The 27,348-nt window shown below is 43.2% G+C and overlaps 4 protein-coding genes across 4 annotated transcripts; 1 reads left to right on the top strand and 3 right to left on the bottom strand.

Moving 5' to 3' along the window:
• Positions 1-1,946: 1,946 nt before the first annotated feature.
• On the bottom strand, positions 1,947-7,109 carry bag3 (BCL2 associated athanogene 3). The gene is made up of 4 exons (XM_040177774.2): positions 6,719-7,109; positions 4,531-4,866; positions 4,087-4,434; positions 1,947-3,970 (listed from the first exon to the last, which is right to left on the bottom strand). The coding sequence occupies exons 1-4, from the start codon at positions 6,914-6,916 to the stop codon at positions 3,083-3,085; spliced, it is 1,770 nt and encodes a 589-aa protein (XP_040033708.2). The 5' UTR covers positions 6,917-7,109; the 3' UTR covers positions 1,947-3,082.
• A 3,403-nt stretch (positions 7,110-10,512) lies between these two features.
• tial1 (TIA1 cytotoxic granule-associated RNA binding protein-like 1) lies at positions 10,513-18,257 on the top strand. Its single transcript, XM_040177780.2, has 12 exons — positions 10,513-11,121; positions 11,565-11,661; positions 11,837-11,935; positions 12,082-12,136; positions 12,242-12,329; positions 13,883-13,958; positions 14,212-14,320; positions 14,461-14,556; positions 14,674-14,758; positions 14,964-15,087; positions 15,478-15,680; positions 15,894-18,257. The coding sequence occupies exons 1-12, from the start codon at positions 11,093-11,095 to the stop codon at positions 16,015-16,017; spliced, it is 1,185 nt and encodes a 394-aa protein (XP_040033714.2). The 5' UTR covers positions 10,513-11,092; the 3' UTR covers positions 16,018-18,257.
• Positions 18,256-24,071, bottom strand: pkd2l1 (polycystic kidney disease 2-like 1). Its single transcript, XM_040177768.2, has 15 exons — positions 23,752-24,071; positions 23,175-23,288; positions 22,128-22,255; positions 21,772-22,025; positions 21,458-21,682; positions 21,144-21,372; positions 20,890-21,060; positions 20,628-20,809; positions 20,409-20,529; positions 20,222-20,320; positions 20,014-20,135; positions 19,760-19,877; positions 19,536-19,666; positions 19,287-19,422; positions 18,256-19,075 (listed from the first exon to the last, which is right to left on the bottom strand). The coding sequence occupies exons 1-15, from the start codon at positions 24,023-24,025 to the stop codon at positions 18,956-18,958; spliced, it is 2,424 nt and encodes an 807-aa protein (XP_040033702.2). The 5' UTR covers positions 24,026-24,071; the 3' UTR covers positions 18,256-18,955.
• Positions 24,072-26,055: 1,984 nt separating this feature from the next.
• On the bottom strand, positions 26,056-27,141 carry atoh7 (atonal bHLH transcription factor 7). The gene has a single exon (XM_040177800.2). The coding sequence runs from the start codon at positions 26,954-26,956 to the stop codon at positions 26,525-26,527; it is 432 nt and encodes a 143-aa protein (XP_040033734.1). The 5' UTR covers positions 26,957-27,141; the 3' UTR covers positions 26,056-26,524.
• Positions 27,142-27,348: the final 207 nt, after the last annotated feature.

Here is a 27,348-nt window from a genome sequence, read left to right as displayed (position 1 = left end):
ATAACATTTAAAACAAACACCAAACAAAAGCAATTGCGTTTCTAGTCTGGTGTTAAAGTTTGATGTAATTTGGATGGTACCAGAGCACCCTAGGCCAAAGATCAATGATCGATTTTGTAATCGTATCGTCTGATCTGAGGCCGCATGTTCTGGACACTCGGGTAAAGAGAGGGGCAGAGCTGTCAGCTGATCACCATCTGGTTGTGAGCTGGGTCAGAGGATGGGGGAAGACTCGGGACAGACCCGGTAAACCCAAGCGTGTAGTGAGGGTGAACTGGGAACGTCTGGAGAAGGCCCCGGTCCAAAAGATTTTCAACTCACACCTCCGGCGGAGCTTCTCTCACATTCCTGTGGAGGTAGGGGACATTGAACCAGAGTGGTGTATGTTCAAAACCTCCATAGCTGAAGCGAGTTGTGGCCTTAAGGTCTTAGGCGCATCAAGGGGCGGTAACCCTCGAACCCCGTGGTGGACACCGGTGGTCAGGGAAGCCGTCCGACTGAAGAAGGAGGCCTTCCGGGTTATGATATCCGGTGGGACTCCGGAAGCAGTTGCAGTGTACCGACAGGCTCGAAGGGCAGCAGCCTCTGCCGTGATGGAGGCAAAGCAGTGAGTATGGGAGGAGTTCGGGGTAACTATGGAGAAGGACTTTCGGTCGGCACCAAAGTGCTTCTGGAAGGCCATCCGGCACCTCAGGAGGGGGACACCAAGCTGTGTACAGTAAGGATGGGATCCTGTTGACCGCGACTGAGGAGGTTATCGGGCGGTGGACAATGCGGTTTTCTTCCTGGTCGTGGAACAACAGACCAGCTCTTCACTCTTTCCAAGATTATAGAGGTGGCTTGGGAGTATGCTTATCCAGTCTACATGTGTTTTGTGGACTTGGAGAAGGCGCATGACCGGGTGCCCCGAGAGAAAGAGAGGTGCCTTGTCACCAATCTTGTTTTTAGTTTTCATGGACAGGATATCGAGGCGTAGTCGGGGGGAGGAGGGTCTACAGTTCGGGGGCTGCGGATCTCATCGCTGCTTTCTGCAGATGATGTGGTCCTGATGGCATCTTCCGTCTGTGACCTCCAACTCTCACTGGAGCGTTTCGCAGTCGAGTGTGAAGCGGTCGGGATGAGGATTAGAACCTCTAGATCTGAGGCCATGGTTCTCAGCAGGAAACCGATGGATTGCCTACTCCAGGTAGGGAATGTGTCCTTACCCCAAGTGAAGGAGTTCAAGTACCTCGGGGTCGTGTTCACGAGTGAGGGGAAGATGGAGTGTGAGTTTGGCCGGAGAATCGGAGCAGCGGGGGCGGTATTGCACTCGCTTTACCGCACCGTTGTGACGAAAAGAGAGCTGAGCCGGAAGGCAAAGCTCTCGACCTACCGGTCAATCTTCGTTCCTACCCTCACCTATGGTCATGAAGGATGGGTTATGACCGAAAGAACTAGGTCACGGGTACAAGCGGCCGAAATGGGTTTCCTCAGGAGAGTGGCTGGCGTTTCCCTTAGGGATAGGGTGAGAAGCTCAGCCATTCGCGAGGAGCTCGGAGTAGAGCCGCTGCTCCTTTGCGTCGAAAGGAGCCAGTTGAGGTGGTTTGGGCATCTGGTGAGGATGCCCCCTGGGCGCCTCCCTAGGGAGGTGTTCCAGGCACGGCCAGCTGGGAAGAGGCCCCGGGGAAGACCCAGCACTAGGCGGAGAGATAATATCTCTGCACTGGCCTGAGAAGCCTTGGGATCCCCCAGTCAGAGCTGGTAGATGTGTCCCGGGAAAGGGAAGTTTGGGGTCCCCTGCTGGAGCTGTTGCCCCCGCGACCTTACCCCGGATAAGCGGTTGAAAATGGATGGATGCATGGTAATTTGGATGTCATTAACGAGCGTTAAGTATCCCCCCTCCACAGTTTCCAGTCACGATTCAGTCAATTCTCCAGCCGAGCTGGAACTCAAATATGAGTCAAAAACCATGTCAAATACATTTTTATTTTCAAACATACCAAGGTGACTTTCAACAATGCATCAGTCTGCTACTCGTAAACTGTGATTAACACTTCACCACAAATTCACCATCATTTGTAAAGGTGTGTTATGCAGTGACCACACCTCACAGATGGCTTATGATCACATCAGAGCGACAAATTACTACACAAACAATTAGCGTAACCTTCAAAATAACATTTAATATGAAAGATTGACGTTTTCTTGCACTTCATCTCTTAAAGAATTGTCCAACTTCTGTTGGCATTTTTAAGGCCATCTTTTGTGTTAGCGTCATTGCAGATTGTGGCTGTGGTAGTTATACATTCTGACAACACCGATTGTCAAGTGCCAACAAGGGCCGATTGTCGGACGTGTCGAGTAAGATACACATCTCAACTCCGGTTGTCGTTACACATTCATAAATATGCCAAAATACTATGTGATATAAATACTGATAATAGCTTTTGGAATTACAAGTAAACCAATGCACATACAAACACATCAATCAAACCTTATGTAAGGTGTACATTTTAAATGAAGTGCTGATAATGTTTCAGCGTATTACATTTCAATGATGGCAAAGTGCAAAGTCAGTAATGCACCAGAAAGCAGCATCTAACAAACAGCTCCAACATGTAGAGGGAAAAGGCTTTTCTGTTGACTGAGTTGTGCACTGACTTCTGCTTTAAAGGCCCAATGTTTGCAATGTGCACTGACTGGTTTGTCGACTGGATTAAGGAAAGCTCCCAAAAAGATTTGATCAGGACAAAAGCCAACCACACATAACATTTCTTAAGAAAACTACTGCTGCTTTTCATTAATAAAAGGCCTCTTATTCAAACTTCAATTTGACTGGAAATTGTTGACAACACTGTGATCAGGACAGCTGTCTTATTACGAAGACTTCGGCACAACATAGAAGGCAACAACATTGGCTTGAAAAACATGATTGCACTGAGCTCCCATATGTGCCCCAATATGTTTTGAATGGCAGTAAATACCAACACTGTTAATCAATGCATGCAACTCCCACAAATGCTGTAGATGGAGGGGTGGGGCTTGATCACTATCAAATATAAAGCAGGTTGCCCTAATCCCCTCCTGATTATGCTGTGTGAAATCATGATATCTCCTTTGCCAGCTCGACATTTTCCTTGGTGATCATTCTGGGCTCTCCTTTTGGTGTCGGGCTGTCTCCCTCCATCGACATCTTGCTTGCAGGCCTGCCCGGCCGCTCCTCCAGTTGCTCCAGTTCTTCCAGTATGGTCTGGACGCGGCGGACTCCGTCCCGTCTTGCCTGCCGCACGTCTATGCGACCCTCTGGGTCAACCGAGTCCAGCGCTAAAAGCTCCTTGGTCAGCAGCTCCTCCAGCAACATGTATCTCTTATCATTCTTTTTTCCATCAAAGCCTCTCACCTCCTGCTCCAGTTTGGCGACCCTTCCGACTATCTGCTGTACCTTAGCCAGGCCCGGGTGCACTGGGCTCTGGGCAGCCGGTTCACTCTCAGCCTTAACCGGTGGGACCTCTGGGGGAACCGCTGTCATGTCCTGGGACTCTTCTTTTGGAGGTATTTGAACTGTGATATCTGCAGTATGCTGTTGTTGTTGTGGTGGTGGTTTCTCAAACTGAGACTGCATTAACTGTTCGGGATGCTGAGGCTGTGGAGACGTTTGAGGTGGTGCGTGTTGAAACTGTTGAGGCTGCTGAAACTGTTGAGGCTGTTGAAACTGTTGAGGCTGTTGGAGCTGTTGAGGCTGCTGAAACTGTTGAGGCTGTTGGAGCTGTTGAGGCTGTTGAAACTGTTGAGGCTGTTGGAGCTGTTGAGGCTGCTGATACTGCTGAAACTGTTGAGGCTGTTGAAACTGTTGAGGCTGTTGAGGCTTTTGGACGTCAGCAAACGTGGGCAGCGACTGTGGGTGCTGCACGCTCTCTGGTTTCTGCTGAGGGCCTTTTTGCTCCTGCTCCATTTTCTGGGGTGGCTCTCTGGTGAGGACATGCTGCTGTGCCTTAGGAGGTACAAAGAAGTTGTCACAATCTGGGTCAACACGCGCTGACAAGAAAATCTAACGTTTTTGAGCCCAAGGAAAAATCAAGGGTGAAAACGCACACAATGATTATTTACCTGTGGTCTCTCTCCCAGCCCGACCTGCGTTACAATAGGTGACTGGCTTCTAATATGAGGTTGGAGGTGAATAGAAGTAGCATCGCGATGCTGGGGAATCGGAGAGGCTCTCTCCCGGGCAGGCGGCATCGCCCCAGAGTAGCCGGGCCATTCGTCAGACTGAAGGCGGTAGAAGGGCTGCTGGTGCTCTGAGTAGGGGACGCGCTGGGAGTAGACGGAAGGATTCAACTGAGGCTGCGTCTGTGTTTGGCCTCCTCCACCCTCATGGATCACCGGTATGGGGATGTAACCCGCTTGAAGACCAGTGCTGCTAGGCCGCGGGGGTTGGTGATGCGGGGCGGTGTAGACCTTGAAAAAAAACATTGCAAATTGAAACAGTGACAGAAATGCGACAATTTCGCTTACGGATTTCAAAGTCTCGCCGCAAGCATCCGGATATCAAACCTCTGCAGTTTGTGAGACAGGCGAGCCGGCCTTTCCAGGCTCAGCGGAGCAGCTGTTTGTGGCGCCGTGTAAAGGGGATCTGGGCCGGCAGTGGAGCCCTGGTGTCGGGGAAGGTGTCCGCCCGTCCAACCGGAGGCTCTGTGCGGCGTTGGGCTGGATGTAGGAATAACACGGATGCTGTTGCTGCCTCAGTTCCGCGCCCTCATGGAAGACAGGGATGGGAACGTAACCGGGCCGCAGAATGGGGTGCTTCATCTCCCTCACGAAGGCTTTGTGTGACTCCTGAGGGCTCGGTTCTGGTGGTATATTGGGTCCATTTGATGAAACTTCTCTGACCTGAAACACGACCAAAGGTGTATCATTTAAAATGCTATTATTGCTATTACATGATCCAGCTAAGGTAAACCACTTCATATGATTTTTTTCTCAAATCGTAACATGTTTGTGGCTATTTTTTTAAATAGTTAAGAGATTGCCAGAGAGCATGGCCATTTAGCGTTAACACAAAAAAACTTTATATAATTATCAATTGTAACCAAATGTTGTCAACGATTTTGAGCAATTAAAAGTTATAAAAACAAAACACACCAAAAATAGGCAACGCTGTTTTCAACCATGCGCTTCTTACTCAGAGTTGAGTGAAAGAAGTGACTTCACTTTCATCTCGTGGATTGTATCAGGACTTTTCTGGTATCCTCGATCTTTGAAAAAGTCTTTGCTTCAATAAATGTAACATTCCTATCTGAATAAATGCAGAGAAACACATTGTCTGCAAAAACTTATTACAGATCAGTACGCACAACCAATTGTTTTTCAAAACATGGGGGCGTTAACAGGAAAGCTCTCAGACATGAGATAACTGTGGGGAGGACGCCAAACAGGTCGCCTCTGCTGAGTATTTGATGAATGAAATGAACCTCTGATTAACGTGGACTTGCGTTCATGTCCATTGTCCAGACAATTGCTGAGTTTGTTTGTGAAATTTAACTCCATGGTCAAACGCACATTATTCACCCGGCTCACTTATTCCGCTCACAATAGTCTGGCTCACACTCTAAAATAAAACAGCTAATAGCTAAAAGTCATGAAGGCACACAGAATGTCTCTCATTTGACCACACGTGTGCTTCTCCAGTATCGTGAGTATGAATAATCCCAGAAATAAAATAGTATGCATACCAAACACAAATTCACAATGAAAGTCACAAGAAATATAATTGCTGGAAATAAAAAAAAGCATATCTCCTTAAAAAGAACAATGGCCCTATGAGACACCAGGAGAGAGGTGATCTGATTTCTAATGAGATCTAATGTACTAAGTGACAAGACACCTCCAGATGACAGCTGTGCAGCAACAAGTCACCTGGTATTTCAGCTCTCTGTCAACGACAGATCTGAAAAGTCCTCCACAAACCAAATAAACTGGATTTCCGTGTAATCCGTGTATATCCTCGCTCCCCCACAAAAGTTATTAAGTAGCCGTGAGCGACCCTTTGCCCTCCGCCATTTCTGTACGGGACTCCTGCGCACTGCCAGGGCCGTTGCACCCATTTTATCCCCCGACAGCTGTGTCTTTCTAGCAGATTCTTCGGGACACTAACTTTGGACAGCACGGTGTGCCTCTCTGAGACGAGAGATCAGCAGCTGGCGGCCTGTCGGGTGAACTTCAGTCCACGGGGCTAATGTTCTCCCCCCTGCAGAACGCGCGTGTCTCCCTCCCCAACATGCGCTAAACCCCGTCCCGCTGCCGAGGGGAACCGAACCGGCCCTCGTTCCTTGTAAGGGAAAAAGTTTAACGCGAGGCGTCGCGGCAGAGACGGTCCGGGAGGTCCGTCGGCTCGCCGTAGGAAGCCTGCGCATAGCGCGCGGTGACTCATCGGGTAATAATAGTGTTGGATCACAACGGGGTCGATCACCCGTTATAAAGGGCGCATGAGCCGCGCGTGAGGCCTGCAGTCAACAAGACCACCACACCGCAGCACGCGCACGGGACGCGGACGCGCGCCGCAGCCCACGCAGCTCGAGGTTTAGAAGAAGAAAACAAAACAGCTGTCGCACAGCTGCGGTACAGCTGCGGTACAGCTGTGGTACAGCTGTGGTACAGCTGTGCGTGACAGCTGTTAGCGGTGGACGGCGAGGAGCCAACTTTATCCCGTTCCGCTTTTTTGGGGGGGGGGGAGGGGTGTTACCTTTTTGGCGTCGTGACGCGGGTCATTCCAGGTGGTCGCGCGGTTGTTGTGGTCCACGAAGAAGGGCCACCCGGTCTGAGGGTCAATTTTTACTTCCCAGCCGACGGGGAGAGGCTCGTTCTCGTTGTTGTTCGCCGACGGTGTCGGAGACTGCGTCTTCACGCCGTTCATGTTGCCGGCCGTCGAGTACTGGAACATGTTCCACAGGCGACGGACGCTTTAAAGATTCCCTCAAGTGACGTGGAAAAGTGGGCTGGAAGTTTCTGGAAATAGCCGGGTTAATGCTGGGGGCGGACAGCGCTGGATGCCGAGGCATGGCTTCCCAAAGCTGTTATGTCAATTTGTGCTTCCCAGTCGGGGGGGTCGTTCATGTTGTTGGCCGTCGAGTACTGCCACATGTTATAAGAGGACAAGAAGGCACACTTTTTAATAATAATACAACCGTATAATAAAAATAATAACAATAACCCTTATGGAGGACAAAAAATGACTTACGTAGCCTATACATGAATAAATGTATAAGTAAATATATGCTTAAATAAAAGAATACATGAATGCATTAATATAAGTTAAAAAAAATACATTTCTATATTCCTACGTTCATTTATTTCAACATTTCTGTATTTCTTCATTGATTAATGTCTGTATTTCTGTGTCCGTATGTAAATGAGCTTAGGCGGTCCGAACCTCATTCTTGAGCAGGATTGGTCAAGTGGAGGAGCGAGACAGAAGCAATCGATCGCAAGAGCCCCTTGCGCGCCTTTTCCCACCTCCTTGCGTGCCTGCGTGTGTCGACCAATTTTTCTAGATTCAAAAGCTACGCAAGCCTCCTGCAGCCCGCAAGGCTGCGATCGGTCTGCTAACTGCATCCTTTATGGAGTCTCACATTTCCGGTTTTATAGCGCAATACTGCCATTATTAGAACAAATAATTTTTACGAGAAAATGAATCAGATTGAAAAGCTTTTGTCGAAGAAATCGGTAAATATGACCACTTATACAAGCCGTCATTGGTGGACTATAAGGTCGCGTGGATGGCCTCCACTCATGGAGGGAGATCTCCACAAACGTTGGTTTGCCGGTCGAGGGGAACAAAGTTGCGGAGGAAAATACGGGACAAATGTGTCCGTGATGAAAAGCAACAATGGCGATGCACGGGGCAATAAAGTTTCTGATAAATAAATAAACAAACCAACAACTTCCACACACAAAGACGTGACTCTCTACGTCGTCTTCGACAAAAAACGTTACTCCACCTATTGTTCTGGTGGTGAATTGCTTTGCAACACGCGCAAGACTTTTAGAACCGTGGATTGAAACGAGTGTGTCGACACAACGGTTGGTAAAGATGCAGAACAAGCGCCAGCCTTAAGCCTAGTTTATGGTTGTGTGTTTTCAGAGACGCAAGGGCACGCAGGAGCCCCTTGCGTGCCTCTTGCCTGCCCCTTGCGTGTTTTTTTTTACCCCTTCTTGCGTGCGTCGACCAAATTTTCTAGACCAGCGTCAAAAGCTACGCAAGTCTCTCGCAGCCCGCAAAGCTGTGATTGGTCTGCTAACTACATGGGTGAGTGGGGGAGCACGGTTGTCCTCCAATCAGAGGGTTGTCGGTTCGATCCCAGGCCTGCTAACCCGCATGCCGATGTGTCCTTGGGCAAGACACTTAACCCAACGTTGCTCCTGTAGCTGCGACTACAGTGTGTGGATGTTAGTTATTGATGGGCAGATGACACTGTGTATGGTTCTCCTGTCATCAGTGTATGAATGGGCGTGAATGGGTGAATGATGTCATGTAGTGTTAAGCGCTTTGAGTGGTCAGAAGACTATAAAGCCTATACAAGTACAGTCCATTTACCATTTACATCCTTTCAGGGGTCTTGCAAATTATCTGATAAATTGAAGAATTTATTCCATGGCAACCATGTAAAAAGTTAAAAGTTACCATCAGTAAATATTAAGTACATTTGCAAAACGATATACAGACACTTAAAAGATAATACATGACACATTATACATCATTACCTTATTCAATACTGCAGCATCCTCCGAGCAGCTTCGCCATGTCCCAAGCAGGGTGCCCCCAAAGGAGAATAAGATATACGATGGAGGTCCACGGGTCACGCCTCTCCAGTAGGATCGAACACTGTTTGGTCAACTTCCACATCCATGTCGCATTGAGCTGATCCAAATCCTCCGTCTGTTTGCTAACTATCGCAATTGATTTGAAATGTACAAACAAAACCATGTAACCAAATGCTAACAACAACTTTTGCTAAGGAGCTAACTTCAAGACATAAGTAATAGACCAGGAGCACTCCTGTGACCAATCCTGCTGTAGAAATGTAAGCAAACCGAAATGTAGAAATACATATATGATACAGACCCATAAATAAATAAATGAAGAAATGTAGGCAAACAGAAATTTTGTAATAAATATATGATATGTATTTGTTTATGGCCTGTTTGATGAGCAACTTTTTTTTATTTATGGATACATTCATTTACTTACTTCCATATTTATTTCAGAATTTATTTATTTATTCATACATTTATCTATTTATTCCTGCACTGATTTATACATTTATTTACACATTTATTTATTTATTCCTGTATTTATTTATACAATTATTTATTCATACTTAAGTCATTTTTGTACCCCATAAACCCCGGCCCTCCTCCCCAAAAAAAGACATAAAGTAATTCCCTGATCTGAATTTGATTTTTTAAAATTGTATTATTATTATCATTGATCCGCAGTGTTTTCCAATGATGACGGTTATTTGCTTTCTCTAATATTCCCTTGATCCCAGGAGCCCCTTTCGAGAAAGACCTTCTGTGTATTACAGACGTGGGTATCCCAAAGCTTTTTTCATACCAAATTGGGTTCCCCAAATAGATGTATTCATACTCCCACGTGATAACTCCCTTCCAGGGAAAGTCTGTGGTTGCAAGGATCAGGTACACATATAAACCCACGTAACTGTTGTGGAGTGCTGCAGTGTGGGCACATGCAGTGACACCTCTAGTGGCCTTCCTTAATCACAGGACTGGTCCAGTTGAGCTCCAGTGGACTACTAGTAAATGTCAAGAAATGTATCTCGGCTGAAGCTTGTGTTTAATCAGCTAATTGGGGTTTAGAGAGATATTTGGATATTTATTTGGTAACCCGTCCTGTCCTGGCTCATCTCTGATGAGTGGGGTGGTGGTTGTTGATACATTTATTTATTGAGTAAAGCCCTCAGCGTTGCTCCACTCCAATGGAACCACAAATTCAAAAAACGTTATCTTTATGGAGATTTCCTAATCCAACGAAACATTAGACACATGTCTTTTTTTGCCTTTAAATATAAATTACTTCGAAATAAAAACATCTGTCAAAAACTAATTAAGAGTGTGAATGTTATTTTTTTGGCGCCGCCCAGTGGTGGTTGAAAAACAGTGCCGTAAAGGTATTGCAACAATTTATTATTTAATTATTCCTTCATTTAATTCAGTCTATTGATTCAGCGGCATACTTTTTACGTGTACGTTGGAATAAGAAGTTTTTTGAATACTCGATGTATTGAATGTGTATCTCTAAATTAGTTAATACACATTTTGTTCAGTTAGAATTGCACTGCTATGACAGAAAACGTCTTAATCAATAAATGAGTAATTTAAATAGTGATCGGCTCACACCGATGCCTTCACGTGACTCCTGAGTTCAGATTATAGACTGGGAGGCTCAGATCCATAGATATGATATATACAATATCTATGCTCAGATCTAGAAAGGTCGCTGCGGTTCTAGACACTTCCGTAATCCGTCGAGTACTGGTAAATAAAACAAGCTCACCCTGCTATACCACTTCAAAATAGAAGTCTCTTTCGCAAATTACTTCCGCCTTATATGATACATTAAATACTATATGTGTTCGCACTTGACTTTTGTAGTTATTAACGTAATTAGTAAAAGCAATATATATGAAATTAATTATTTCTAATGTTGAAATGGTAAAAACGGATGCTATTCGTTAAAGTTTCCTCACTCTGACATCGGTTTGCGGAAACTCTTCTTTTTACACCAGACACCGAGAACGAAAAACAAGAAAACAGTGTTTTCGTTCTATGGTTTTTACGGTAAAAGGGACTATCAAAAGGTACACAGACCCACCGACCCTCCCTACCAAACTACCAACTACCCTAGCAACACCCTCCCAAGATTAACCCCACGTACGCACGCACGTACGCCCGCCCGCTTGCTCTCTGGACTCCCAGCGTGACGTATACCCTGCCGCCCGGTTAGCTAGCTTCTAAGCTAGTTAGCTAACATAGTGTTGTAATTAGTTAATTAAAAGGGTTCACCAGAAACGGTACACGTTAGCTATTGACTTCGGTCATGGACGACGAAAGCTACCCAAAGACTCTGTAAGTAATTTTAGGCGTCCAACTGCGGCATTAGGTATTCTTAGCTTAGCTGTCGTCGGGGACCGGTGGCTAACCTAGCTAACGTTACTCACTGTCCAATGTACACAAACAACCTGGGTGAATAACCCCGAGCAACACAATTTTATGGTTCACTAGCTTCTGTTTATTTAAAATAAGATTACATACACAACGCGTTTGAAGAGTTTACGGTGACAACTGTCTGTTAGCCGTAAGAAACGTGGGGTTAGCTTGAACGCGAGGCAAGCTAATGTTAGCGTCCGACTAACCACGGCAATGGCTCACATTAACTGCATATCCGTCAGTTTTTAAGAATGAATTAATAAATAATATCCCATTCAGCACCAACTCGTTGTCAGCTTGATTAAACTTCAACCGTTAACAGCTTTCCCTGAATTGAATTGCACTCCTCTTTTTTCCCGCAGGTACGTGGGAAACCTCTCCAGGGATGTAACAGAGATTTTGATTCTGCAACTCTTCACCCAGATTGGGCCTTGCAAAAGTTGTAAAATGATCACAGAGGTAGGCAGCCAAGATAGTAAATGTAATCATTTACGTGTTCTCCTTTTCAGGAGATATGTCTTCACATATATGGAGATGCCTTTATGAGATATGTATGAATACATCCACTGTTAATAACTATGAAACACATCTACCTACCTAATTAACTGTTATTGTTTTACTTTGTCCCATGCAGCACACAAGCAATGACCCCTACTGCTTTGTGGAGTTCTTTGAACACAGGGATGCTGCTGCAGCTCTCGCAGCCATGAACGGGAGGAAGATATTAGGAAAGGTAGATCAATAGGTTGGGTCAAAAATGTAAAAGCTTAGCAGCTTAACTGCTTGAAATCCTTTCTGATTGGTGTTCCCTGTGTAGGAAGAGTCGATTCCTCTTCAGTTCTATCAATACTTTAATAGTTATCTGTATCATTATTTTAGGAGGTCAAAGTGAACTGGGCCACCACTCCAAGTAGCCAGAAGAAAGATACTTCCAGTAAGTGTTCACCTACTGATTTTATAATCTGCTGAAATCAAAGTATACAGAGAATTGTAAATGGTTTCTTTCCTTGTTTTTGTTTTCAATCTGGTCTCTTTCTAGATCACTTCCATGTTTTCGTGGGAGATCTGAGCCCTGAGATCACCACTGAGGATGTCAAGGCCGCATTTGCACCCTTCGGGAAAATCTCGTAAGTTTTCACTTCAATGGAGTATTCTTGTTATGTGCAGTGCAACAAATTGAATGATAAAGTGTAAGCAAGCTGACTTATTTAAATGTTATGATGGTACTTTTTAATAATCCTATTAAGACGTCTGATTCAGGAAAAAAGTCCACAAGCCTTGTCTGATCTTGTGAATGAATTATTTATTCTATGGATAAAAACAACAGTGTGATATTGGATATTAGTAGTCGTTTCAGGCGGGCGGACGCTCGCTCTCTGTCCACTGGTGTTGGGGCGGACCTGCCGTGCTCAATTTTTTTAACTCCAGACTTTCTTGGAGGCGCCCCTTGATATAATGGTAGGGGAAACACTGAAGTATATCAGCAAACCAAGTTATCTTTTGTGAGATGCAAGGTTTTGGTTGTAATATACCAAAATAAATACAATACAAGGACCTTTTCACATGAAAGTTAATATCAGTATGCCCCATATCCTTCTACCAACATATGTATTGTATATGTAACATGCTTTTCAACTATTTTAAGTCTCATATGAATCATCTTTCAACATTTCACGAAAGCTGTTAAGAGCTTTGTTCCAGTTACCTAAATGTGAACCGTGTGTTTTCTGTATTTTTTTTTGGACTGAAGTGTTCATTTCTAGCCTACTGTTGTTGCTGCTTTTGCATATCTAGGGTGTGGTAAGTAAATATTATGTCAGATGTCAGAACTGTAAGCTGTACAGCTTTTAGTTGTGGGTCTCAGTGAAGTAATAGCACTTTGGTTATTTTACAGAAATGCTCATAGGATTGGACAGGAGCTTGAAGGCTAACAGCAAGGAACTGTGCACTCTGGAGACTCAGATGTAGTTTTTTTTCTCTATTTATTCCATTCTTTCCACATGTCTTTTTATGTAGATGCTATGTATTCACATGATCTAGCTTAGATGAACAATTCCCAGCACACAATGTATTCCTCTAAATCTATGTTTAAATTGTCTCATTTTGATTTGCACAGTGTTGTTTGTAGTGAAATGATCCTCTTCCAAAATTTCTGAAAATGTCAATTTCTCAAAATTTGCAGCTCCCCAAACTCCGTACTCCATAGTGGTGGTAAAGAATTGACACGGGAAAAAAAAGAAATCTGTTAACAGGCCATGTATGCCGTTTAATTCCTTTTTTCTCTTTTGATATTTTCTATATATTTCTATCTGTAGCGAGAGCACCAACAGCTGATCTTAAGAATGCATGGTAATCCCTCTAATCTGTTTCTTTTGTGAATTTAAATCGGTAGCATTCTGTTGAAAAAACTGAACAGGAAGTGGTGCTCTAGTGGCAACGATCACTTAATTCATCTGAAACTATTTAAAAACACTACTGTAGGCTGCATGTTTTTGTATTTTTTTTTTTCTCAAGTGTTTGAAGTTACTTTACAGTCAGTGCTCAGCACAAGGTCATGATAGCTAATGTACTTTATTGTAGGACAGAGTAGAGTAGTTCAGTTTGTTTTGCGTGGTTCCTTTTTAGTTTGAAACGTTCAAACTGAAAAGTGCCCTGAAGTTGTTTCAACGTTTCCCTCCAGGGACGCCCGTGTTGTGAAGGACTTGACGACAGGCAAATCAAAGGGGTATGGATTTGTGTCCTTCTACAACAAACTGGTAAGGCTCCAGTGCAAGAACACAGACTGAAGGTTATTTCTTTTTTCTGTTTATTATCCTACTGTAATACATTCACAGTGACTTATATATATTGAATCGTAGTTGACAACATCCTGAATCATCTAAACATCACAAAGGGATACTAATAATACAAACAGTAATGTATATTTTGAGAACCTTTTGTATTGTTGCAAGTAAACTTCTCCGATTCATCCAATTCTGAGGGTTAAATCTCTTTGCTTTGGATTTATAGGATGCAGAGAATTCCATCATCAACATGGGGGGGCAGTGGCTTGGAGGACGCCAAATCAGGACGAACTGGGCAACACGTAAACCACCAGCTCCAAAGAGTGTCCAGGACAGTAAGTGTTAAAGTGCAAACACACGCACGCACATGAAGGATTTAATTTACTTTCATTTTTGATGCCTGGTTCACACAACAGGAAAATCGCCAGCGAAAGTTGAAGTGTGAACTTGATTTTAAGTCCTGTTTTTATTTTAGACGGCTCAAAGCAGCTGAGGTTCGATGACGTACTGACTCAGTCCAGTCCACAGAACTCTACTGTGTACTGCGGCGGTATCCAGTCAGGATTATCAGGCAAGTCTCTTGCTTTCTAAAGGTGTAATAGGTTGGTAGTCTTATCGCTTTCCACACGCTCCTCAAACAGCCAAAAAAACTAACCACATAATTCTCTCTTCGGTTTGATTCTTTCAGAACACCTAATGCGCCAGACCTTCTCCCCTTTTGGCCAAATAATGGAAATCAGAGTTTTCCCTGAGAAAGGATACTCTTTCATCAGGTACTGCCTCACTGCATTTCAGCATTTGGCCACTAGAGGTCAACACAAGCGCCGCCCATGACTCTGTGTCAGTGGCCTTTAATTTGCCGCTCTTATTCAGCTCAAAACAGTTGGTGTAAATATTTGTTGCTGTGATTTTCAGCTTTGCCTGATTGAAATTCTCCTTCATGACTTTGACTGCTAAACTGCTGTTTTCCTTTTGAAGGTTTTCCTCTCATGACAGTGCTGCCCATGCCATTGTTTCTGTAAATGGCACAGCCATCGAAGGACACATAGTGAAGTGCTTCTGGGGCAAAGAATCTCCTGACGTAGCCAAGACTCCACCGCAGGTAGTAAAAGAGTCACTGATAATGTATTGGATGTAAATGGTATGGATTATTCTGGCTGGGTTTATAACTTTAATAAAAAGAACAGGAAATTAGGTGAGTGACCACAAGGGCACACTGCAAATGATTTATGCCATTTTAGGAGTCCTTTATTGACTGAGACAGAAACTGTACCTCAATTCCAAAGACATGTTTTTTTAGAGTGAAACAAGAAATGCATTTGTTTTTTAATTTGACCTTTTTCGTCTGATATTTGCTCCGAATGCACTTATTGTAAGTTGCTTTGGATAAAAGCATCAGCTAAATGACATGTAATGCAATGCAATTGAGAATAAGTGAATGCGACTTTAAGTGTCCGAAAATGTATTCACCACCTCTTTGTTTGTCACTAAGGTTGAGTACGGTCAGTGGGGGCAGTGGAATCAGCTCTATGGGAATCAGCAGCACCAACAACAACAACAGCAGCAGCAACAACAACAGCAGCAGCAGCAACAGCAACATCAGCAGCAGTATGGGCAGTATGTGGCGAATGGATGGCAAGTTCCCTCCTACAGCATGTACGGACAGACGTGGAACCAGCAAGGATTTGGAGTAGAGTGAGTTTCATTAAGTTGTCTGCACTCAATTTATTCCTAAACCTTTCTTATCACTGTATTGGAGCTAGAACACTTAATTTGGTTATGGAGTGGCTTCAAATGAATCTTGCCCTTTGGGGGTGGGGTGGGATTTATTTATTTATTAATGATGTATCAATCTTTACGTGCAGGGACCACAGTCTTACTAACTGGGTATTTGTGGCATCTTCGCAGGCAGTCCCAGTCCCCAGCCTGGGTGGAAGGCTTTGGATCTCAGTCGGGCCAGGCTGCAGCCTCCCCCGGTCAGGTTATGTCCAACCTGGCCAACTTTAGTATGGCTGGCTACCAAACACAGTGAGACAGCGCAAACCTAAGTGTAGTACCAAGAGAATCTTGTCAACCCTTTTAGACAACACGGCACTCTTTGATCTGGCCAGGTGCTGTGTTTGAAGAAGGGCCTGGGCCATATTTACAAAGCCTTTGTAGCTAGTAGTTGCTCCTAAACAACCAATTATGTTTTAAATATCAATTTCACTCTGAACTTTAAAAAAAATTAAATGCCATCATAATTCAAAGTTTGGTTATGGATAATTACTGTTGGGCCCTAACCAACTGTCCTGTTGTTACAAGACATGCCAAGCTTTTGAATGTTTGGCCCTATGAAACCTTACCCAGTGTCTATGAAACCTTACCCAGTGTCTAACAAAGGGATTTGTGGCAGTGGCATGCCTACTGGAAAGTCATCTTTACAGAGACCATTAGTTGCCTCTTATCACACAATGAGTGCGTTAGGCAACGGGCCAAGCCATCAAAGCGTTAGTGTAGTCTTTCACTGCCCAATTGTTACCTGCCAATATTTAGAATTTGACCAAAAATGTATCAAAAGCAAGACGTGTACTCAGAGATATAGCCACCACGGTATTTTTAATGAGTCATGATACGCTGGCATGTCACTGAAACATGATAAGGATTGAAATCATGGATACCTCATAACATAATAGTGAATTGTTTTACTCAAGCAATATCTACTTTTATTATGCCAATGCTTTTTTGTTCTTTGCAGACTTTTCAAAATGTTAATTTCCTTGTCATACACTCACTGAGTTTTTCTTTAATTTTATACAGCAGAATATTAAGCTCCTGTGATGATGGATTAATTCTGTTCATTTGTGTGAAATAGGTTGGTTGTTTGATGGCATCAAGTGAATAATGCTACAAACGGCACTGAGCCAAAAGTATGAACCAACCTGCTAAAAGTAGGTCTGTGCTTAGCTTCAGCTCGTATATAGAAATTACTTCCTGTTTTGATGTATTAATGATGAATGCTTTGTGAATAGAGGCCCTGAAACAATCAGTAGAAAGAAGAAACTATTTGTATAAACAACTGTCTTTAAAGGAGATTTAAGCAGGATGTGGTATCTATTGGGTACATTTTGTGTCAAAAGAAAGTTGTCACCTACACTAATAAGAGACGAAAAAATATTTTCTTTTCTGTTTTTGTATCTGATAGATGAGCATGGTATTTGCAGACTTTTGATTGATTTTAATGTACACCTTAATGTAGCCTCGATTTGACTAATTTATAATCCTCTATCTTAAAGTAAAGGCTACAGCACATATTGTAAAAAGCTTGACCCCTAATCTTTGTAAAGTTAACTGACTGTGCTGATTCTGGGGGCTGGTTTCCTGGAACGATTTTGAATCTATATTTCTTCCCTCCTCAATGACATGTTTTAATGTATAGTCATGGCTTTCTAACAGCTGGCCTGAACCAGCCCCTAAAGGTTTTTGCATTGCGTTTTACATCATTCAAAATTCCTCATACCCTTTGGCAAAGACAAATTGTCCATTGATCTAACCTTATGGATTTGGGGTGTTTTTCTTAGATTATACTTGATACTAAATGTCATTTATCTTTCAGGGCCGCATGCACCTCTTAGTGCATTCTGAAAGGTCCCAGTATTTGCAGAAAAATTCCATATATTCCCAGTAAAAGTATTCTTTAGAAAATTGTGGGACATCTCAAAGGCATACCGCCATCTGGATTTGATTTGTGTATGGGCCATTTCGTACAATTTACTACACTCCTTTAAGCTCACGCTCATCTTTGTGTGGTATCAGCCGACAAACACAATGCGTTTTAGTTCATTAAACCCAGGGGATGTTTTTGTGAATAAAATAGTGTAAAATATCCACTGTAAACACTAATCTTCATGACACATAATGTACATATTCCAGATGGAAAGTTCATAATTAAATATTGGTTTTATGATTGATGAATTAGCCTTAAATGACGCATCAATAAATTCAAACAGGCTTTGTTTCAAACATAAATTCTTTTCCATTGTGGATTTTTCCATTTTTGAGTTTGCGTGCCATTTTCTAGAAAGTAGCAGTAAGCAGGTTTTGTTTATGCTTCAACTGCACGCTTATGACATGTAATACATTTGTTGCTTATAATATTGAATGTAATGGCAATTTGCTTTTATGACAATAATAGGGGGGTTGAACAATATAAATGATGTTTAATAATAAAGAATGAAATGAATTTTCCATTAAAATGGGAAAACTCAGTAAATAAAGAAACGTTTGAACCTTGTCGTTCAGTATATTTATTAGACATGTAACACGACAGAGCTTCTGAAAGAAAAGCATAAATTCACTGAACTATTTTGTTATTTTACCACACGCCGTAAATAATATCTGTAACTTAATCGGGTACCATACCTGTTCCCATCATCCTGCATTTAACGGTAATATGTTTTTTGTTACGTCGTGATGTTCAGGCAGCTCAGCAGGTGAACAAAGGGGAATAATTATTCATCGATGTACTGCATATATAAATACAATGATTATATAAATACATCTCACTACACTGCAAACAAGTCGAGGGGCCTTTCGAGCCACCTTATAGAACTAGAACATTCAGAAACCTTAAATGACTAAAGAAAAGCAAGCATCTCTTAGATAATTGGTGACATACATACAATTGGATTATATTGTGCAACTATTATTTCTAACCTCTTGAAATGTATGTACATTACACAACACCAATTATATGTTGATTATTCAGGTCTACAACAAATATTACATATCTGAGCTTAAACCTGAACCTGATTCTTACATTAGCTCTAGTGCGGTCGCCTAGTAAGCAAAGAATGTCAAACATGTTTTTATTACAGTATTTACATCCATGATAGCGAGTAGCTGTAATTTGAGATCGGTTTTGTCAGTAAGTTATGGTTTATCTGAAGGACCCGGACCTTTAACACGTGCTTCTGTGTCTCAGAGGTTCATCACATTCGGTAATCGTATGCGGCGCCGGTGCGATCTGCTGTTCTCCAGGACAAAGTCTCAGCCTTCGTCCCTCTGTCCACACAAACCAGGACGCTCCCATCTGAGGCAGTATCATCCCTCTGGATAAGGGGTCAAAAGTTACACATTTTTGGGGAATTAAGAATAGCACTATTCTTGGGTTTTGTTTTATGAGTAACCTGCATTATCAAAACACATTTGTTACATAGCTTCGTTAAACCTTTCAATGTACTCTGTGAACTGCTAATTCAAAAGAAAAGTTAAGTGTTGCATCCATTAGGGTTTATGGACGTTGTGTATTTCCAGACTCACATCGTTGTCGGTCACAGTGAGTTTCTTTGCTGATCCCTTCCTTTCCTCTTGCAATCTCAGTTTCTCCATAATCAACTCAATGTTGGATTGGATGCCTACCACCGAGCTGTCGAGCTGGAGAACCTGTCTGGCCAGTCTGTCATGTTGAGAGAAACATTAGTCCATTGTAATGAAATCCATTTCTTAAATGTGTGTATTTAAGATATGAGGTATTTAAGATTTGAGGTCAAATGTGAAAACTATCCCCACCTTTGAAACTGTTCCTGATCCACAAACGTATGACTGGAGTGCTTCTGCTCATTGCACGTTACAGCAGGCTTCTCCATTAAATCTTTCCCATAATGGCTTCCGAGATGGTTGAGCTCAGCGCAAAGAGCGTCCTTACAAAGAAAAGGGAATTTAGTGTGTTAGTCTTGTATTGCTCGTCAAGCTTAACAAGAAACAAGCCAGAGTGTGAAGACGATCATGCATACCCTCTTTTCCTCCAGCTCGATTTTCATCCTCTCTTGTTCGCCTTTGTCTAGAATCTGGTTCCCATCATGGTCAAACCGGGAAAAGGCTGCAGAGATTTCATGATCAGCATGTCCCATCCTACAACATAATCGGAGCGGTGAGGGTTACTTACGTTATCAGTCATTTTGATTTATATAGCTGAATAACACAAATTTGCCTCGAGAAGCTTAAGTTTGATGAGCCGTGCGTACAACAGGGATAAGATCTTTCTTACTCTTTCAGAGTTTCTCTGAAGTCCTTGAATTCGATTTCTCCAGATCCAGATTGTAGCGCCTTCTGAACATCTGATATTTTCTCCCTTCTAAGTTTCAACTTCGTAAAAGTCTTCATGTAGCTCTGCATTAGAGAAGAAATCCATTTGATTTGTAATTCTTGAAAAACTTTATCCATAATTATATCTATTTTTGCATGAGACTGATTACCTGCTTGATGATGTCAGTAATCTGTAGCTCATCTTTTTGGCAAGAGAGCTCCTCCTTAACTTCAGAGTATGTGTCATTTATGATGGCCAGAAACATGTTCTGATGGACAGATAGATAAAGGCCAAATGAGAACGCCCATCTTTATCCTTTCGTAATCAAATGTCTTATGTTGGTGTATGATTATTACCAGTAAAACAAAGAAAACAAAGAACACATAGGTAACAAAGTAGATTGGCCCAAGTACTCTGTTAGCTCGGTCAATTGCATCATAATCAAAGTCTCCGAGAATAATCCTGAACTGTGTGAAGCTGCAGGACAAAAAACACACAAAAGGATTGATTTATTCATGGTATATGATCCTATTCAATATTTGGTGCCAAAACGTTTCTTTTTGGTCCCTTCTTACATGCACTTAACAAAGGTGCTGAAAGATTCAACCTCTGTCCCGAAAAGCAAATATCCAAGCTGAGCGTAGGCGAAGAACACTATGAAGAACATGATGGCGAAGCCCAGGATATCCTTGGCACATCGACCCAGTGTGGAGGATAGCTGAGTCATGGTCTTGTTAAAACTGATGTACTTGAAAACCTAAAGAAAACACAGTCTGCTGATGCTTAAGCCCCACCATTTCTTAACTTGATGTGTTTGGGTGAAAGATGTTTCTTTACCTTGATCCACGCAAAGAACAAGTTCACTGCATTCATGTTGTTGTACTGTGTTTGCCAGAAGGCCAGAAACTCAAAATCAGCGTAGATACCAGGTTGTTCCAGCAGTTTGCCAAGTATGTTATCCACTTTGACGGTTCGAAAAATATTGAAGATAATGGCAACGATGGCAAGCTGGAAAGGAGAATAGTTATATGTCTTTAATGACATCAGAGAAAAGGAACTGTTTGAATCAAATAAGAATTACATTTTCTCACCATTATGACAACAATATCCAGTATGTTCCAGATGCTATTGAAATAAGAGAGCTTGTGTATTCGCAGCTCTAGGATCTCTTCCACGACATAGTAGAGGATGAATATACAGAAAACCACCTCGCAGCCGAGGACAAAGTAATCCCAGTAGTTGATGTAGCGAATGAGTTTGACGGTTCTGATCTGGTAGGAAGGGATTGCTCCACCAGTTGCCGGAAATTCAACCACCAACCTGAAAGAGTGGATGAAACTTAGATCGACCAATGCGATAGTATCAATCAATGGGTAAAGTTGCTGTTGTCTGTAGTGCTTTTCACCTGATGACACAGAACATGTTGATGTTTGCGTTGTACGCTGAGAAGTCCAAGAAGGCTGCTCTGGTTCCTCGGTCGAGCCACAGGTTGTCCACCAGTTCCCCCAGTATGATGGCGCTCTCGTCTTTGGTGCGACTCAGGTCTTGGTAGTACCCCGCTCCGCTGTACGTGGTCAGCAGGCCCCAGTGAGACGAACCTTTGACTTCTTTCTCTGTGTGGTAGGTCCAGCTGCAGAGGTACAAGAAAACTTAGCTGTAGTTCTCCAAACTAACTACATAACCAAAGCAATGCCGCAGGGTGACCGGTGAGCAGCTTACGCAGTGCCGTTAATCAGACCGAAGCTAAGGCCATCCTCCTTCTTGTCGTTGTAAACATCGAAGCATCCCGTGATCTCATCTTTGAAGTCCTTGTGAACGTTGCAGGAGTTGTTCATGATCTTGATCTGCCTCATTCTGGGCACTCCCAGCAGCATGTTCTCATAGTAGATGAAGGACTGTTCCCCTCTGTTCAGGGACTGGTTATTGTACCATTTAGTCCAGTAGAGGCCGTCCAGCAACGGGCCCTGAGCATACTGTTTGTGTAACGAGAGAGGATGCACGTCAATGTTCTCATTTCTTCTAGTGAATTGTCATTGTTGCAAACATGGAGGAAATAAATATGGAGGGAAACTCACAGTCCAGAAGTCGGCCATGGTGCCAATGGACTGAAAGCTAACCCCACTTTCGCCACCCGTGTTCACAAACAGGTCTGTCATGGCTTTAGTGTAGTAATAGGTGCTGGAGCTGGTCATGCCGTATGTCACTGAAAGACAACATTGTCACATTGTTAATTGCCAATCATTGGTTCCTATCTGGCCTTGCTCAGGCTCGGCTGTAAATGTTGCTCTATTCAGCGGCCTGAGATAAGACGAGTCAGAAGCAGACACGCAAGGCCTCTTTGAAGACTTCTTTGTCCATCTCTGTGCGTGTCAATGCAGTCGGATGGATCTAGATCAGACGCCGCCATTTGTTTGAACAGAGAGCACGCTGGCCTGACGCAAATAGCCTCTTCAAACAATGTAAATGTGACCCAGACAAAGCTACAATGGACGAGGCTAAATGCTCTTATCGCTAAAAAGCAAGGGAGCAGTACTCAAGTTCCTTTCACTCCTAATGCTCAGGTGGACAATGGCCCTCTGGCAGAGGGATGGGGGAGGCCTTTGTGCTTAGAGTTAAAGTAGGGAGAAGCTTTTGATGGTGAATCAACAGTCTAAAAAGCCCTATTCACCAAGACCCTGCAAAAAGCTGAGCACATGAAGAGGTGATCATCATTGCTAATGTGGTCAAATAATACAGGCGCACCTAACTAAATATATGGAGATCAATTCAATGAAAACATTCTGTGATGAAAAATTTAAATTCTCTTTAACCTCTGTCACATTATGGACTAATAATGTGTCAAAGATATATGTTTTAGACAGTATTTGGAAGTAATTGCAGGTCAATTCAACAAGTATTATTAAGTGTGTAACAAATCAGGGAACGTGGGTGAAGTTTAAATCAGGTTTCCCAACTTTTGTTAAAATATCTCAAATCTAGGCAGATAATTGTATTTAATACAGCACTTAATAATTATATTTAGTCCTTCCCGTGCTACTTTGCATCCAGGGTACTGATCATTTAAGAGTGTCAGAAATAGACCTTTATATTTGATATTCCATACAGGACAGTGGGATACTTACAGAGGCAAATATCCACCAGGAACACCAGGTAGACCACCAACTCACGTAGAGTGGTTCGGACAAACAATTCTCTGTTGTTTGAGGTGTTTTCGGTCATAGTTGTTCCCCAGAAGCCTACAGACAAATTACAGTCATTACGATGTTACATTTTGAGTCGAGTGTTTTGAAAGACCAACCAGACAGTGTATCGACTTTGATCTTGGGTTGAAATGAATAAGCGGATGTCTCATTAAAGACTTACATCGATGTCGTCCACAGATGTTTTATATAGGTCTATATATAAAATATACAAAGTAATACATATTCAGTGGACTAGCCGTAGGGATGTTTAACAGTAATTGCATTTTTTCTAGTCCACTGACCACTCACACTTAAAAACCAATTCATCCATTCATACACCGATGGCAGAGGCTGCCATGCAGGATGCCAACCTGCTCATCAGGACCGGTTACGAGTGTCTTGCTCAATCAATTGAAGGAAGCACGAGTTGAATCGGGAAAATTCCTAGACAGCCGCTCTCCCTCTACCTGATACACGACGCACCGTTGGAACCTGCTGAATGGGTTCCCCGGCCTACCTTTGATGAAAGAGCAGCAGCCCCGTTTTTTCTTCATCGGGCTTGGGTCAGCGGATGGTGGCTCCTCCGGGAACGGATCGGCCGTGTCCAGTTTGTACATGCTGTCCACGGCGCCCTGGAAGAGGGGCTGGGAGCTGTAGATGGTGCTGATCCCTTGGGGCGAAGGCACAGGGGACCCTGAGTAGCCGTGGTTCACCCAAGCTCCGTTGCCCATGCTGTCCGACTCCACCTGCGGGGCCAGGTGGCTGTCGGCCCGGTTGTCCAGGCGCTTCATGCTGTCACACAGCTGGCGTGTTGATCAGAGAGGACAGCGAGGCAGAGCGGGGCAGGAGGTTTTTAAGCACCTGCTGCAGAGATGTTTATAAAGAGTGGATGACATAAGCTGGATTGAGGGAGGGGCTTCTCCTTTCTGGGACCTTTTGTAGTCTTGAGATTGGGACCTAGTTAGAGGACATCAGCGTCATAAAATGGCGGGATGACACAGCATTGACATACTTGTGGCCTGTGCTGCTTAGTTACACCACCTCCGATATAAATAATAACTATTAAATAACCAGAAAACAACAATAACAATCCTGCTTCAATCAGCTATATAAGTATAGTAAATATACTTTGCCAAATTTCAGAAACTTCCCCCCGTAGCTCAGGATGATACCGCCAATTATTATTTTGTTGGAAATGTCTTCATTAACGTCCAGCCAGTGACTGCAAGACTGAACAACTCAGCAGCTAAAAGACGACTCAATCAGTTTTGCCCTCTCAATTACCTCCATGCTGAGTACATTGTTGTCACAATTGATTAACATCTCATCCAATAACAAGCTCCTATTGAGGAAATCAATTAATTGAGCGTAGATTAAATTTCTTTCGCCAACTGCTGCACCAAATGAATGAGGAGCGTAATTACAGTGTCACGGATGGTCTCCTCCTAATTACTATCACGCACTTTTGACTCGGCCACATATTCATTATTAACACACCAACTGCCAGAAAGCAGTTATTAGGTATGCAAACATTCGTTGTGGCATATGAATCATTGTGACCATCTGCATCAAGCGTTTGGCACCTCGTCTATTGGACGAGTGTCCTCGACCAACCCGACAAGCCCCTGAAACTCTCACCGCACGAGTATTTACAGGAAGTCATCTTGGCTGATATCAACAATTAGTTGAGCTGATAAAATAATGAATACTCTGATATCTATGTGTGTGTGAGTGTGTGTGTATTTATGTTAAGCAGCTACAGTCGTTAAACCAAACAAACTTGAATGTGAGATTATTTAAAAACAACGCAATTCCAGGTATGATAACCGAATCACCGTCAGGCTCGTACGATGCGTATAGTGTCTTCCCAGTAGGACAATGCATTTAAGCCTTTCTGTAAATGTCTTAATGCAGATAGAGTTTGGGTCCCGCTATGGGCGTTCATGCTTCAGCGGCTGTGAACAGAGCGATTACACACAGCCATTAACACACAATAGAGTTTAATTTCTGCTCCCCCTCTGAAGCTGGGGTAGGATCTGGCACACAGGCTTTCTTAATTTTCTGTGGCTTGTGCCACCATTCAAACTTCTTCAAATCTGCAACAATCGCTTTTCAATGGCCGATGATTGCCATTTAAATCTGTAGCCGTGTGCTCCAGCAACGGGGATCACATGGCGTCCTGGCGTGTCTCCACCTCTATGAGACATCGAATGATTCTTTGAATCTCTAAGAACAAGTTGTTTTTACAGAGGACATTGAATAAAAGAATGGTGATTGGGCCTGTTCCCTCCCCCCAACATGAGTCTATTTTAAATGTTTATATTTGGGTTCCCCTCTGACGTAAAGCAGTCTTATCTCAGAGTGCAGGAGCTCAGGACAAAAGGAGGATTCATTCATGCAGCAGACATGAGCTGTCATTTCTCCTCCTGAGCACTGTACCCACAAAACAAAGGATGTGCTTTAAATGAGTTGTTCTCCTTGACAACCCTTATTTTATTAGTTTGTAGTTTTATTACCACACAAAGGCGACGAAGCAAGATGCTGAGGGTAAAATTCCAAAGCTTTCTGATCAAACCTTTCTATTGTAATGAAAATTTACTAATTAGTAGATGTATTATCGGCATCTTCGATATATGTCAGGATTATATTTTGCAATTTAATTTTAATAGCCTTTAAAGTCAAATTATTTAAACAAAGACAGTTAAAAACTACTTAATCTCTTTATAGTACGTATAATGTATTTACAGTCAGTACCATTTTAAAAATCACATACTTTACCTCTCCGTTTTTATAGGAAATAGAACAAGAACAAGAGAAGTGCTTTTTCTTACAAAATAGTTTATTGTTTTGATCAAAAGCTATAATTCAACAAAAAAGATGTCAGCATGTGAAAAATTATCATCTCTACAAATGTACTTTTACTTCGAGAAAAATAGTAACATTTTACATTTTAATGATGTAAACTACCACAACTGAGATTTTCTCAGAATCCATTTAGCATTGCACATTTTAAGGCCACATCAAAAAAGTATTTTAGATATACACCAAATCACATACAATTGCCTGTATCTCCAGGTCAATATTGCGGTTATTATAAAGTCAATAGATTTTCTGTCATTGCTATACTGTGAACAAATAAAAATGCTCAACATTTCCTTGCAAAAACTGAAAAATAATAAAGAAAATAACGCAATACAAATGTATTTACTTTCTCCTGGATTGGAGGAGAAATATTCACATTGTCACTCACATCCAACAACATGACTGATTGTCCACCACGTGGCAGCAGCTTATGTGTGGACCTGGTGGCCGTCGAACTGGTACGAGAAGGACGAGTGGATGAAGTCCTGGTCGGTGGCAGAGTCGTACCTCATGAGGCACGGGTAGTTCTCTGGCTGCACGCAGTCAAACTGCAGGTCCAGCCACTGCCTGTGAGGAGCGTTGTTTCTCCTGGCTTCTGTCAGGATCCGGTTGAGGGCCATGATGTAGCTGAGGGCCATTTGCAGGGTTTCGTACTTGGACAGTTTTTTGTCCTGGCCCCACTGGGGGACCACTTTACGTAAGCTATCGAAGGCTGTGTTCAGACCCTGCATCCTCTTCCTCTCTCGGGCGTTGGCCGCCGACCGCCGCCTCGTGACCGTCTCATACTTCTCCGGGCTCTGGGAGTCTGCTTCCGAAGACTCGGACCCGGAGTCGGCGCAGCTGGGTCGCCGGGATTTCATGATGTTCGGTTGAAGAATGGAAGCGCGGAGTACGTCCTCTGGTCAGAAAAGTCCGGTCGGAGCTTCGGCCTCAGGGTTCCTCGGGGGTCTCACGTCCGAGATGTACGTCCTTCACGTCAGATAGAAGTAACTCCAGAGAGGGGACAGTCTGAAGAGTCCAAGGTGTCTGTGATCCCGGAGACAGTGAGGGAGCAGCTTTTATAAGATGGAGCAGATGAACAGGTGGCAGCAGGTGGAGTCCCTGGACCCCACCCCCACCCCCCATCCTCAATATTGCATGTAGAGAAACACACCAATGCACACTCACCCACACCCACTCTCAAGACACTCACACACACACACACACACACTGTATATGCACACACTCAGTGCACGCACACACAAACAAAACC

This window comes from Gasterosteus aculeatus, chromosome 6 (genome assembly GCF_964276395.1).
Source record: "Gasterosteus aculeatus chromosome 6, fGasAcu3.hap1.1, whole genome shotgun sequence".
Lineage (NCBI taxonomy): Eukaryota > Metazoa > Chordata > Actinopteri > Perciformes > Gasterosteidae > Gasterosteus > Gasterosteus aculeatus.
Note: the sequence above shows the minus strand (reverse complement) of the source record. Positions and strands in the feature narration are given on the sequence as shown.